Source organism: Electrona antarctica, assembly GCF_951216825.1.
Source record: "Electrona antarctica genome assembly, chromosome: 18".
Taxonomy (NCBI): domain Eukaryota; kingdom Metazoa; phylum Chordata; class Actinopteri; order Myctophiformes; family Myctophidae; genus Electrona; species Electrona antarctica.
Window position 1 is genome coordinate 12,630,070 of NC_136799.1, and position 14,800 is coordinate 12,644,869.

Consider the following 14,800-nt stretch of genomic DNA (forward strand, 5'->3'; position numbering starts at 1 on the left):
AAAGAAAATCGCCCCCAGTCATTAGCTTATTACCAACGTATTGATTAATAATGTCTTCACCAGCCATACACGAATATCATCCTCACAAATGAAATATCCCTTGATCTACGACAGTGTCTGCTTCTCAGACTTTTTTTTTCTTCTTTTTTGTACAGCTGAACAAAAACGCTGTTGAAAGTTAATGTGCTTTTCTCAACTCTATTCATCAGCCTTAATCAGGCCCTCCCTTGCACATTTATTGTTTAATGATATTTATCCAGCTATTTGGAGGAATAACTTCCTGTGCTGATAAGCCGGGCCTCAAAGCCTTGTGGAAGTCTTAATATAATGTGTACTTTACTGCTCTGGGGACATCATGCATAGTGTGATTTGTCATTTGATCGTGATAATGGTGGCACTGGTCCTCCCTGGTGTGCCCATGTGTAAACATAAAGTGACAGCCATTTTGTACATTTATGACATTAACTAAAGCCAGAATGACATACTTAGTTAATGGTTGTCACGGAACAAGGATCTGAACATTTCTCCCTGTCAGACCAAGATGTATGCAGGCTGAGTGAGTGAGGGGGAAGAAAATAAACATTGGCTCGGCAATGCATGCTACTCAGTGTTGTAGCGCCCTCCTGTGGTGTAAAGCAGCTGCAGTGGAAAACGCTGAGACCTCGGGTCTTAATTCCTCACTTTGATGAATCCTGTTGATGCGAAACAAACCTGTGCATGGAAATAAAACTAAAAGCATTCCAGGACTTCAATGTTTTTCAGGCCAAGGACCCCCTAGCTGAGAGAGATGAAGCAGGGACACCCACTACATTTTGTATGAAACTATGTTGCAGCTTAAACTTTTTCAGAAATTCCAGATAGTTTTGAACGCATGATCATCAGTGCATTTTGGACTCATGAATGATATTATGTATTTTTCAGACATTTAACCACTTAAACCATCAGTACTACTTAGTAAACCTGACCTTTCACTCTGTAGGACTTAGGCTGAACTTTTTTTCCCTCTACAGGTCCTACTTGCTCGTGATTTCCGAGTAACACTTGGTGAATACTCCTCCGATAGCGTTGAGCTGACGTGCGGTGTCCCCCAGGGCTCAATTTTAGGCCCCATTCTTTTCAACCTATACATGCTACCACTTGGCTCAGTTATCAGAAAACAATATACACTTTCACAGCTATGCCGATGACACCCAATTATATATCTCCATATCCCCAGATGACCTTACCCAAATTGACACCCTCATAAAGTGTATTACTGACATCAAAACATGGATGTCAGAAAATTTCCTTCAACTAAATGAGGGTAAAACTGAAATCCTCCTTGTCGGGCCAAAGGCCGAGAGGGAAAAACTATCCGCATACCTTACATCAAAAGCACTTCACACCAAGGACCAAGTAAAAAACCTTGGTGTTATATTTGACAGTGACCTGAACATGGAGGCACATACATGGAAACACCACAAAAATATCATTCTACCATCTGAGAAACATTTCCAAAGTCCGACCATTTCTGTCCCAACATGATACAGAGAAACTAATTCACTGTTTTATTACCAGCAGGCTTGACTACTGTAATGCTCTCCTGTCTGGCTTACCTAAAAAAACCATTGGTCGGTTACAACTGGTCCAAAACGCAGCTGCCCGCGTCCTGACAAAGACCAAACGTAGAGCACACATTACACCGATTTTAAAGTCCCTGCACTGGTTGCCTATACATTTTAGAATAGATTTTAAAATTATTTTACTTGTTTTTAAAACATTGAATGGAAATGCACCGGTCTATTTTTCTGAAATGCTACCTAAATATGTGCCCGGCAGACCCCTTAGATCCTCTAGTGCTGGTCTCCTAGAGATCCCAGAGACCCCAAACACAAAGAAATATGGAGAAGCCGCCTTTAGCTACTATGCCTCTGTGCTGTGGAACAGCCTGCCAAGGGATCTACGGTTCTCTGAATCTGTGGACATTTTTAAACGAAATCTTAAAACACACCTTTTTAGCATTGCTTTTAACTAGATCATTGCATGTCCCTTTCCCGTTTTAGTCGCTCATTTTTGTTTTGTTATTACTATGTACTTGATGCTCTCTTGTGTTTTGCTTTTTTTTGTTTTATTTTTGCTCTTACTGTAAAGCACTTTGAACTGCACTCGTTGTATGAAATGTGCTATATAAATAAAGATTGATTGATACACCAGCCAGGGGTTCTCAATGTTTTTGGCTGGGGACCCCCAAAAATGCTTTGGCCATGTCACTTACACTTACATATTAATGCATTCATCTCATGTTTACATGCCGAGTTAAGCTCTGATATTTAAGTGAAATGTAGCCTGAAATGACATGATTACTAATAGCCTATGGCTTCAGATCAATTTAATCATGACCATGTCCCAAACATTTTGCAGCACCGCGAGGGGCCTCCCGGACAGCACCGCTCCCTCTGCAGCAGATCTCAGGTCAGTTGGACTACACCAGCCATTCTCAAACGTCTTCATGTCAAGGACCACCAAATTGATATGTATTTGGCCGCAAGTTAATAATTTCAGGACAAGGCCATACGTTTAACCGACGCCTTTTGGACTCTACTGTCAAATCAATTACTCAAATGCTTTAATGTTGGCAGCAGTAGCATCTTTAACTAGGCCTGTAGCCATGATAATAAAAGACGATGTGGCTTGGACTCATTTTAAGTTTTCCTGGTGGTTCTGTTCTCTACAGACAGAGGAAACAAACATAAAATCTGTGATAACCATAGACATAGAAAGGTAGACGCCTCCTTCGGCTCTGGGGCGTCTGTATCTCACAGTGACGGCAAGCTTCTGTGACGCACGCGGAAGCTTGCCAAGCTTCCGCGTGCGTCACAGAAGGGGATGTTCGCTAGACCATGCAGTCAGAGGCAATGTAAATGTTTGTTTTCTCATGCCAATAAAGCACCTTTGAATTGAATTCCTGGAAAAGACACGCCATGATTGGCCTATAGCCAGTGGCAGAGTGACCTCCCGCCCTCGAGCCACGATACAGGTCGCTCCAATCATAGATATAAAAAAATAGATGCCTCATTGGTCGCTGCAGTTCGTTGGAGCAACCTGTTTCCAACGGGAGCAAGGACTGTCTAAAGAGGACGAGACGCGAAGGCCACCCTAGACCGTACGGGCGACGCCATGTTGCTCCATGGTGCTCCATGGAAGGAAAGAAACATGCGCAGTTGAGACCAAGGAAGCTGAACGCGGAAGTGTTGGCTGCATATATCCCATTGCGCATGTTTCTTTCCTTCCATGGAGCAACATGGCGTCGCCCGTACGGTCTTCGCGTCTCGTCCTCTTTAGACAGTCCTTGAACGGGAGGAGGAAGTGAAGCAGAAGTGCTGAAGGCATGCTGTGTCGCTGCCACTCAAGTGACTACTGGCCAATCACATACTTAACCCATTTAGGCCTGACCTCAAAATTTAAAAAATAACTTCTAAATCCTCCAGTTTTCTGAAATAAATATTTTCAGTCTTTTGAATTATTTATGTTGTTGATTGTAATGATTACAATCAACACCATGAATAATACAAAATACTTACAAAACACTGTTACAGTACAAGCTAATAAAGGATCTAAAGTTAGTCGGAGTCCAGGGCAGTCTTTGACGGTTGAAATTGTGTTGATACTGTACTGTATATATTTTAGGAACTTTATCCCCAAGTCCTCGTCGTCCACCATGATGACGGCTGTACCGCCCTGGAGAGGCAGACCGCAGGAAGGAAGAGATACCGCATTCACACCTTCATCAGAGCTGAGGTAGGTGAGAGGTGTGCGTGCATGCGTGTGTGTGTGTGTGCGTGCGTGCGTTCACACACACACTCATGAACTTTCAACCTGGTGTTCCTATTTTATAGCATCCTTTATAGTCAAAGATTTGAAAGTTGAATTGAATGCAAAGTTTAGCAAATTGTTCACAGGTGTGCCGCCACTGCCTAGATATTATTGACTTGACCAGTGAGTGTGACCAAATGTTTGTTAAAACCACTGCCATATTAGGCCTAGTAGTGTACTGTACAGTTGGGTGCCACCGATATTGTCCCTTATCATTTGACCCATTTAGGCCTGACCTCAAAATTTTAAAAAATCCGCCAGTTTTCTGAATTATATTTTCACGATTTTTCAAAAATAGCAGACCTACAAGCTCGTAGCGCGCCACTCGGTGGGCGCGCTATGAGCTTGTAGATCTGCTATTTTTCAATAGCTAAATTATAACATAATGTTTAAAACACCAAAAGGGGTTCCCGCCCAAAATGGGTTAACTGTCCTTTTGCGCAGATCACGCAAACCTCAGCAAAAAGAAAAGGACAATATCGATGGCCTCCAACTGTATGTGTATTTGTGTGTCCACAGTCCATACCAGTATACTGTATGTCCATTATGTGAGCGTGCCATGCACACACCAAACACACACGCACGCAACCATTTGTCACCGGCCCTCAATCTAACTTACCGGGTCATCAAATTACAGTAGCACACATTGTTGACAGCATCCCAATGGATCTACACATTCAGCCCCGGCGCTAGAGCTTCTATAGATTTCAGTGTAGTGCTTTTGTGCAGCCTATGAACACGGCCGTACATTTTTTACGTCCTCGTGAAGTAATGTCTAGAAACTATATTAACAAATCAAAGACGCATGGTCGGTCGTGCTTTAACCCTTTTAGACTTGAGAGGCCGATTCTGTAATTGCCTTCAAATCCTAATAGTTTTCTGAAAAAACGTGCTTTTATTTTATTCAAGTATAGATTTTGCACACATTTTCACCATTTAAAAAAAATAGCGGATCTATAAGCTCATAGTGTGGCATGCCACGAAGTGATCTGCTATTTTCGACTAGCCAAAAGCTCGAAATATTTTAAACGACACAGATGCTTTCCCAGTTTTAATGGGCTAACACCGACGCTGAAACGACCTTTTTTATGGGCACACTAAAGCACTCAATGCATAACGTGTGTCTACTGTATGTGTGTCTTTGTTCCTCTCGTGCAGCCACTTAACCCATTCAGGCCTGACGTCGAAATTTAAAAAAAAAAGTTTTCTAAATCATGACAATTTTCGGAAAGATTTGAGGCACATTTTAACGATTTTTCAAAAATAGCAGACCTACAAGTTCATAGCGCGCCACTCGGTGGCGCGCTATGAGCTTGTAGATCTGCTATTTTTCAATAGCTAAATTATAACATAATGTTTAAAACGCTAACGCTAACGTGACATGGATGCGTTCCAGGTATCAATGGATTAAAGCTACAGAGGTGGCATTGTTTCCATACATACCTCCATATATTCACGTTTGTTGAAGTGAAGCTGGTACATTGCGGTTCCCAGCCAAGCCGCCTCTGTCTGCACTGGCCAATAAACCACTTTTCAACCTTTCAAACCTCCTAACTCCAAATGTAGCAGATCCACAAGCTTGCGGATCTGCTACGTGATCGAGTAGGGCGTTTATTTACAGATAAACACAAAAGCTTAGAGTAGACTATGGAGATAAGAGGTTTCTGTGCGACAGCGACAATATTTGGACAATCCGATTGGATTTTTTTTCAGTCAGGTGCGTAGACTGCGTACTAAGCCAAATTAAATGCTAAGAAGACAAAAGGAATGTCCACAGAGGTTGTTTTTTTTATAAAAAACAAACCTCTAATGATAAGTCGCTTCATTATGTTGGTGTGCGATACAGATATTTGTGATTTTTCGGTTCTCGGAAAACCATCTGTCCGTCCGAATTTGTCCAAACCCATATCAGGGTTGTATGAGACACACATGGCAAGTTTGAAACCAAACGGTCGGACACTGTCCTGGACACACACATGAATAGTATATAGATATACCTATATACAACAAAAATGTGAAAAAGGAATAATCAACAAAGAGAACGGTTTGACCATCATTGCATAAGGTGCTTGAAGGTGCTCCTGTGTGCAAGGTTTCTACTCCTAGATTATAAACATCTATTAGAAACGTGTGTGGATGTAAAAGCTGTAAAGTGACCATGGCTTTGTTCGACACACATTATTCTGGCTTATAGGGTTCCTTTTTTTTATGACAATGACACTTGAGCATGTTTCAAAGTGCTGCTCAACACGAGCTGGACCGAGGGGCTCTCAAATGTAATGTACATACTTACCCGGCAACAGTTAGTCTTTTCTTTTATTCTTTGATTTCTGACCTTTCCTGAGAAACACTGCAGACCTATATCAAGAAGCCAGCAGGATTTAATATAAACCAGTGTGGGTTTGGAATATATGACATCATTTCCCTCCACCGCCATATGCACAATCGCAGCACTGCTGTAAATTACTGCCGTATAAAGTCCTTTCAAAGAAAGTAGCCTGTGGACCAGCAGGGGCTTTAATCACCTTAACCCTGGCCTGTATACTCAAATAGCTGATCTACAAAGGGGGAGGGGGCAAGGGGGGAGAAAAAAAAATATTTCTTTTTTTATATTATAACGACAAATCCCTGGCACTAAATATTAATAAATTGAGATGGGCCAAATACATATTACATTTATAATGAATTGCATTTTTATAGTGCTTTTCTAAGTACCCAAAGAGCATTACAATGGTTCATTCATCCACACATTGGGAGTTGAAGCGGCGAACAGTAGACGCACCTGGGTTCAGTTTCTTGCCCAAGGACACTTCAACATGTGGACGGGAGGGGCCGGGATTCGAACTGCCGACCCACGGATCATTGGACGACCTGCTCTACCTCCTGAGCCACAGCCGCCCCACATGACAATATTTCAGAAGCACTGATGTGGTGTAGTGTTGGGTCCAGGCTCACTGTGGCTATAATGTACGTTTCAGGGCCCTCTCCACTACTGATCTGTCATCATCGTCTTTCCCACTGACTGGAGACCAGCAGACGGATAGCGACATCCTGGCCTTCATCAAAGCCAGACAGAACCTAGTACTCAACAGGACAGGTGACTCTACTCCTCTCTGGCCCCTTTCCGAACCTGGATTCAACCTTGAGAGAAACTGGAATCGGTTCCATCACATTTTGGAACCGTTTCCAGAACCGGTCTCATCACGCTGGCATGTTGCGGACTTCACGTCTGCTGTACAATCACAATACCGATGGTTCTCAAACGTTAACAAGGATGTAACTCCACCCGTAAGAGTCCATTGGTTCCATTTGCTTTCATTTTGTACACTGTCAGAGTTAGAGACTGTACAGGTCCATTTGGAACCCCCTATAGGAATCGTTATAGGGAATTGTCAAAATCCTAAAGGATCCCAATCCTACTCTCTCCCCATCTCTCTCTCTCTCTCACTCACTCACTCACTCACTCACGTGCACTCACGGACGCGCGCACACACACACACACACACACACACACCAACCATTCACACAGTTTACATTCCTCATTCCACACTGCCTTCTAGTGGTGGTGTGATGTATTGCAAAACAATAGATAAAGTCCAGAATTCAAACTTTACTTGAGTAAAAGTACTATTGGTATCACTATCAAAATATACTTAAAGTACCAAAAGTAGAAAGTAGTCACTATGCAGAATGTCCCATTTCACAGGTTTTCACACATAGGCTACCTCTGGTCCTCTGTTGCAACAGCATTAGAGCTATGGACCAGAGCTACACAACATAGGCTATAAAATATATAAAGAGCTTTTGAAAATAGCAGATCTACAAGCTCAGTTACGTTACTGCTGACAATCGGAGAGTCCAGTTTTGTAGAGACAGGCTGATGAGGGAGGTGACAACAGGTGAGTAACAGAACAGCTGCAAAGGCTGCTGGTGGTGGTGAGGGATGGTGGAGACTGAGTGAGACTCTGTGGCTGAGTGAAGCTTGTGAGCTTGTAGATCTGCTATTTTCCAAAGATTTGTTATACTGTAGCACATTTGAAAACTTGTGGAACAGGACATTCTGCATATTGAGTACTTTCTTGCTTTTGAAGTACATTTCGATACCAATGCTGCTGTACTTTTACTCAAGTACATTTTGAATTCCACAGGTATTTCTACATTGCAGTATTGATACTTTTACTTAAAATAAAATGTGAGTACTTTTTTCCACAACTGCCGTGAACTTCACGCCCACACATTTAGATCATAGCCCCAACTCCACCAAACTTCCACAACCGAAGATAGAATACAATACATAGCCCAGGCGGTGGCGTAACCGTCTGGGCACCCGACTGGTAATCCAGTCGCAGTGTGCCGCGGGTTCGACTCCCGAGCCCGACACGGCCTTTACTGCATGTCTTCCCCCATCTCTCTCCCGTTTCCTGTCAGCCTACTGTCTGTCCCTTCAAAAAACCAATAAAAGGCGTAAGCCGCAAAAAAATATATCTTTAAAAAAAAGAATACAATACATACATGCAAATGTACAGCTGTGAACGGGAAAGAATCAAACACTTGTTTTGACGGCGTCAGTCAGTGGGAATTAATATAAAGCGAACTGTAATGTACTTTCTAATGTTGTGCCTTGGGCACAGAAAAAGGTTTTAAAACCACTGCGCTACGTGTTTTCTTGGCACTCGAACCAACAACTCGACCACTGTCTGTAGTTCTCTCACTTTGTATGTCACTCTGGCTGACAGTGTTTGCTTAACCCATTTTGACCTGAGATGTCTGTTTGAAAATAACAGTTTTCTGAAAAAATAGCAGACCTACAAGCTCGTAGCGCGCCACTCGGTGGCGCGCTATGAGCTTGTAGATCTGCTATTTTTCAATAGCTAAAGCATAACATAATGCTAACACCAAAACGGGTTCCCGCCCAAAATGGATTAATAATTCCTACAGCAAATTGTAATTGTGTTGTGTAATTGTCTCTCTCTTGCTCTCTCCTTTGACCCGTGCTGACTTTGGCTCACAGTGGAGTGGAGTTGGCTGTCTTTAGCTGCTCCTACTACTGTATATATGCTGTGGTTTGCCACTACACAGTAAAGATAGCCAGACATACTGAGGTCTGGTGACCAGACAGACAAGCAAGGCAGGCTTTTGATTGATTGAATACTTTTTTTAGTCAGAAATGTAAACAGCCCATGGTACAGTGACAGTCAGACATTAAGGCTAAAAGGATAACACAAAATGGGGCGCCCGCTGGCCAAGTGGTCCAGGCGCATGCCACAATATAGGCTTTGGCCTGACAGCGCGTCGCGTGTTCGAGTCCCGTTCATGACGACCTTTGCTGCGTGGCTCTCCCCTTCTCTCTGCCTCCTTCCTGTCTATCTTCAATTATACTATCAATGAAGGCAGAAAAGCCAAAAAAATAAAATAAATCTTTAAAAGGATAACACAAAAAGGTCCTGCATGGGGACTTGTTTCCATTGTGGTCCTAATAATGTATTCAATTCATCAACATAGTATACAAGATGAACACAATAATACATGTCATCAACAAATGGCTAAATCATCGTATCATCTGCCTGCATAGACTAGATTAAGATTCAATATGGTACAGAGAAACAGCGAGTAAAATGGAAGAGATGAACATTTTTACTTCCACATTAAATGTAACAATTACATTCATAATGTTATTCTGTATTGGAGATCAGTATAAAGACTATCTTTCTATTTTATTTTTTATCAAAACCATTTTATCAAATGGGCAAGTAGGGAAACCATTTAAACACGGCAATTGTGCCTTTCTTCTCTGATCCTGTTTTGTTGTATTGAACGTTTAATTCAAACAGAACATGTTTGTGTTTCAGGTCCGGCTCATGGCGATGCAAGTTGATATCCTCCTAGCACACCGTCAAATTGTCGGTGAGAGAACTCCGAGAGATGTACAAATGGTCCATTCGGTTACATTTGTACCTTTTACTCAGAGTGGGATGAACACTGCGTCTTTACTGCTATGTGTCAAGTCCTCGAATCTTCGTCCGCTTCCTGGGTCGGCAGGCCCGTCCTCAGTCCTTCCTGGGTCGGCAGGCCCGTCCTCAGTCCTTCCTGGGTCGGCAGGCCCGTCCTCAGTCCTTCCTGGGTCGGCAGGCCCGTCCTCAGTCCTTCCTGGGTCGACAGGCCCGTCCTCAGTCCTTCCTGGGTCGGCAGGCCCGTCCTCAGTCCTTCCTGAGGACAGGATGACTGATGACGCAGCCATCAGGACGAGTGTGGTGCCTCCATCCGTCAACAAAGGATATTGTCTCTCTCACATACTAATTCATTATAATTAAGGTCGCAGTTTACTATGAAAACCTGCATTTCACGTCAGTCCACTCCATAGAGTATAAAGAAGGATAGAGACTGAACTGGCGCGAAGCTCCGCCCCCTCCGCTATTCATGTCGGTGGAAGTTGCTCAGTGGCGTTTTGAAGCACCCGGAAGGACCGTCTCAAAACGTCTACCAAATTTTGGTGGTCAAATGCGGAAGTGCAACCGAGCGCTCAATGTTAAAGCCCAGCTGCACGGGGTTTCCCGGTCATGAATCCACGGGTCCGCCTGTAGTCCCTTCTCTTACCACTAGGGCCCAGTGCTTCAACGTTGGAGTGCCTCACTGGCCCCTTGGTCCACTCATGACACACTCCATATAATATGGCCGTCTCCATATGAAGATCATGACAGTTGACACTGACCTCATCAAACCCTGGATAGCCCTACATGGAGAAGATTGGTACATCAGCTAGATCTGCATATATGGAGCCGGCCAGCAACTCTACATCTTCTGACCTCACGGACACCAACTTAGTAGTTTAACTCCTGCTTCTTAACTGTGCCATATTAAGAAGCTCTGTTGTTTCAGCGCGACCTCGCCCTCAGGGCGTCAATCCAACCAGACGGAATGGAATATGAATGAATATGAAAAGAATATGACTGATCACATGACTACATAGATAATGTGTAGTTGTGTACTGTACCGATTTGTGTGAGTTTTGGACAAAATGTGTATAGTAGCAAAAAGTGTTTTGAAGAAAACACTAAATAATAATAAAGTCATGCTGAAATAAATGGTAAATGGTGCATTTATATAGTGCCTTTATCCAAGGCACTTTACAGAGATTGTGCATTACATTCACCCATTCAAACACACATTCACACACCGATGCCGAGGGAAACCATGAAAGGCACCAACCTGCACATTGGGAGCAATTAGGGGTTCAGAGTCTTGCTCAAGGACACTTCCACACTAACTCTGGGGGAGCCCGGGTTCGAACTGCGGTCACTCTACCCCTGAGCCACTGCCACCCAAATGGGCCGAAATATAATATAATATAGCCCGAAATGGGCTATATGAGAAGTTGTGTAATGAACCAATTAAGGACTCCAGAGACAAAATGTTTTGATTGCATTGAGTTATGTGATGCAGCCTCTTATAGCACCACCATGAGGCCACTATGTGATGCAGCCTCTTATAGCACCACCATGAGGCCCATTGAGTTATGTGATGCAGCCTCTTATAGCACCACCATGAGGCCACTATGTGATGCAGCCTCTTATAGCACCACCATGAGGCCCATTGAGTTATGTGATGCAGCCTCTTATAGCACCACCATGAGGCCACTATGTGATGCAGCCTCTTATAGCACCACCATGAGGCCCATTGAGTTATGTGATGCAGCCTCTTATAGCACCACCATGAGGCCCATTGAGTTATGTGATGCAGCCTCTTATAGCACCACCATGAGGCCCATTGAGTTATGTGATGCAGCCTCTTATAGCACCACCATGAGGCCTCTTATAGCACCACCATGAGGCCTCTTATAGCACCACCATGAGGCCCATTGAGTTATGTGATGCAGCCTCTTATAGCACCACCATGAGGCCCATTGAGTTATGTGATGCAGCCTCTTATAGCACCACCATGAGGCCACTATGTGATGCAGCCTCTTATAGCACCACCATGAGGCCCATTGAGTTATGTGATGCAGCCTCTTATAGCACCACCATGAGGCCCATTGAGTTATGTGATGCAGCCTCTTATAGCACCACCATGAGGCCCATTGAGTTATGTGATGCAGCCTCTTATAGCACCACCATGAGGCCCATTGAGTTATGTGATGCAGCCTCTTATAGCACCACCATGAGGCCCATTGAGTTATGTGATGCAGCCTCTTATAGCACCACCATGAGGCCACTATGTGATGCAGCCTCTTATAGCACCACCATGAGGCCCATTGAGTTATGTGATGCAGCCTCTTATAGCACCACCATGAGGCCCATTGAGTTATGTGATGCAGCCTCTTATAGCACCACCATGAGGCCACTATGTGATGCAGCCTCTTATAGCACCACCATGAGGCCCATTGAGTTATGTGATGCAGCCTCTTATAGCACCACCATGAGGCCCATTGAGTTATGTGATGCAGCCTCTTATAGCACCACCATGAGGCCTCTTATAGCACCACCATGAGGCCTCTTATAGCACCACCATGAGGCCTCTTATAGCACCACCATGAGGCCACTTTCTTCCTTGGGATTTCCCTCAGTGTTTGTTCCTTATATTAAAATAAAAATCACACCCGTGTGAAGTGAGGGGTGCTATACAATCAATTATTGACCTTATACCAACCTTGAAACATACCTTAGTTACGTCACCAAGAATGGTGGTCCCTTATTGGCCAAGGGTTTCCACCGACATACATACAGCCGATTTGCTCAAACACATGACGTAAATTCTCCATTCATTGTCGATGGCATTTAATATTTGTGTTAAGACAGAATCGACACAGAATCAACACTGTTTATAGGAGGGGCTAGCTCCCCTAAAAAAATAATAGTAATCACAATGGGCTGAGCACGTGAAGCGACCGGGCCCTTTTGATCTGAATTCAGTCCAACAGACGCTTGGAGAATTTTGACTAACGTTTTTTGCTGCTGCTTGTATTACCTTATTAAGATCCTTCCTGTCATCAGCTAAGCAGTTTCCATACCAGACTGAGAGAGATTTGGAGAACATGATCACTGCTCTGTACAAGTAAGTCACACACCTTTGACACCTTAAACTTCTTGAAATGCTACAAAAAGATGAATGCGTGGGCTTTCTGCACAATATGGCTTACTGTACATTGGCACTGACGTTTTAAGACAGGAATGGGTGAGCCCCTGTAATTTGGCGTGTGCGTGTGTGTGTGCGTGCGAGAGTGACCATGCGTGGTGTGATGTAACGGTCAGCAGCATAAATCACACACACAACCGGCCGTTTGATCTGAGCAAATGTTGTCTCAGGAGATTCAGCACGAAACGACCTCCAACCCAAACACCGCCCATTTTGTGCTTGAAGCGGAATTACTTTTTAAGTGTTCTTTCCCACATTTTGACATCACAATTCACAACACATGGCAGATTTATTACAAATAATATGAGAAAATACATTTCTTCCCCCTATGGAACATGCAGCAACAAAATTGCGTTTAATGCCTCCACTTAAAATTAAATCGACAAAGAAATACAGATACAGCTGTATAAGTTATTGTGTAGGAAAAGGATGTTCATTGTTGTGACAATTACGCACACATTGTTTTGCAGTGTATTGGGAAAGAGATTTAAATAGGCTAATTGAATAAGTTTGTGTGTACATTTTCTATACAGTGCCCTGGTTTACAGTATTATAGTATTGTCTCTGTTTGGCAGAAACCTTGTGTCTCCAAAACGGTTACTTTTCAGGAAAAAAAAAAAGAATGTACAGTAGTTCACAGTCATAATGTTAATACTTTTCATTGATTCAATATTGTTTTAAACCCACAGACACACTTAACCATTTTCACTTTACAGAAGTAGCCTAATCTACAGCATTCATTCACGAAAGCTCATATTAGTACAAAGTTGAAACATAGATATGTTCCGGCAGCGGTGGCCGAACGGATTGCGGAGCGGTCTTGATACCGGAAGGTCGCCAGTTCGAATCAGCGGTCCGACACGTTCAAATTACCACCGCTGAAGTGCCCTTGAACAAGGCATTGAACCACTACGATGAAATGTTCTATGAGCAGGGCCTGGCTGGAAACAAGTTCTTGAGCTTAGCCCAGATACCCTGGGTAAATATAGTAATCATTTCATTTCATTTCATATCTTCTCTCATACAGTAGCCTACCGGTATGTCCAAAACTGTTACTTCGCACACCACACGTCAAGCTTGCGGATCTGCTACTTTTGATTATTTTGTGTGATGCTGTAATGTGGTCAAGTAGGGCATTCATTTAGGAAAGATCAGCCAATAAGTTAAACCTATTGACTGCCACAGGGTGGCGATAGAGTTAGCTGTGCCGCGCAGAATAGGGCAGATTGCCATGTTGTCAAATCCGGGTTCCTCGTTCGCAGAGCTCCATTGTAAGAAACGGGCGGGTGTTAGCAGTAGCTCACGCTGCTTATCTTAAGCCCAGAAACTGTAATATGTCGGGAGCGATGTTATAAAAAAAATCACAAATCACATCCGAACCTCGGATGGATGATGATCACCATATACAGCGCTCGTAGTTTCAGAGATTATAGCCAAAGAAGATTCTACTTTTAATGGGCCCATATGGAATGCCCGTGCACGTTTCCTTGTGCTGGGAATGACGAAGGCATTGCCTAACAACCGGGTCAGTGTTGAAAGGTGATTTTCAGCGAGAGTTTCATGTCGATAAAGTACATTAATTGAGGAAGAATTCCGTCGGAAGCAGACAACGGTTGGATTTTAAATGACAGAATATTACGTCAAAAGCAATAAATGTGGTAAAATATGGAGATAGCAACAACATACAAGGTTTCCACCGGACAGAGACGATATGATAAAGAACAAATAGAATGAGGTCAGCGAGTACCATGTATCAATCCACGTCCTATCACATTGTGACATACTGTACCAACCATGTATCAATGTCATATAACATTGT

The 14,800-nt window shown here is 43.3% G+C and overlaps 1 protein-coding gene across 5 annotated transcripts in view; it reads left to right on the forward strand.

Annotated features, from left to right (window-relative positions):
- kif6 (kinesin family member 6) overlaps positions 1 to 10,172 on the forward strand; it is a 111,015-nt gene extending 100,843 nt beyond the window's left edge. For 2 of the 5 annotated variants that reach the window (XM_079528381.1, XM_079528384.1), the window contains 3 exons: positions 2,401 to 2,451; positions 3,667 to 3,777; positions 9,702 to 10,172. In XM_079528381.1, the coding sequence (XP_079384507.1) occupies positions 2,401 to 2,451; positions 3,667 to 3,777; positions 9,702 to 10,163 (624 nt within the window). In that variant the 3' untranslated portion in view covers positions 10,164 to 10,172. Of the gene's footprint in view, positions 1 to 2,400; positions 2,452 to 3,666; positions 3,778 to 6,830; positions 6,950 to 9,701 lie in introns of all 5 variants that reach the window. The other 3 variants (XR_013792301.1, XM_079528382.1, XM_079528383.1) reach the window with 3 other exon arrangements.
- The last annotated feature ends 4,628 nt before the right edge of the window (positions 10,173 to 14,800 follow it).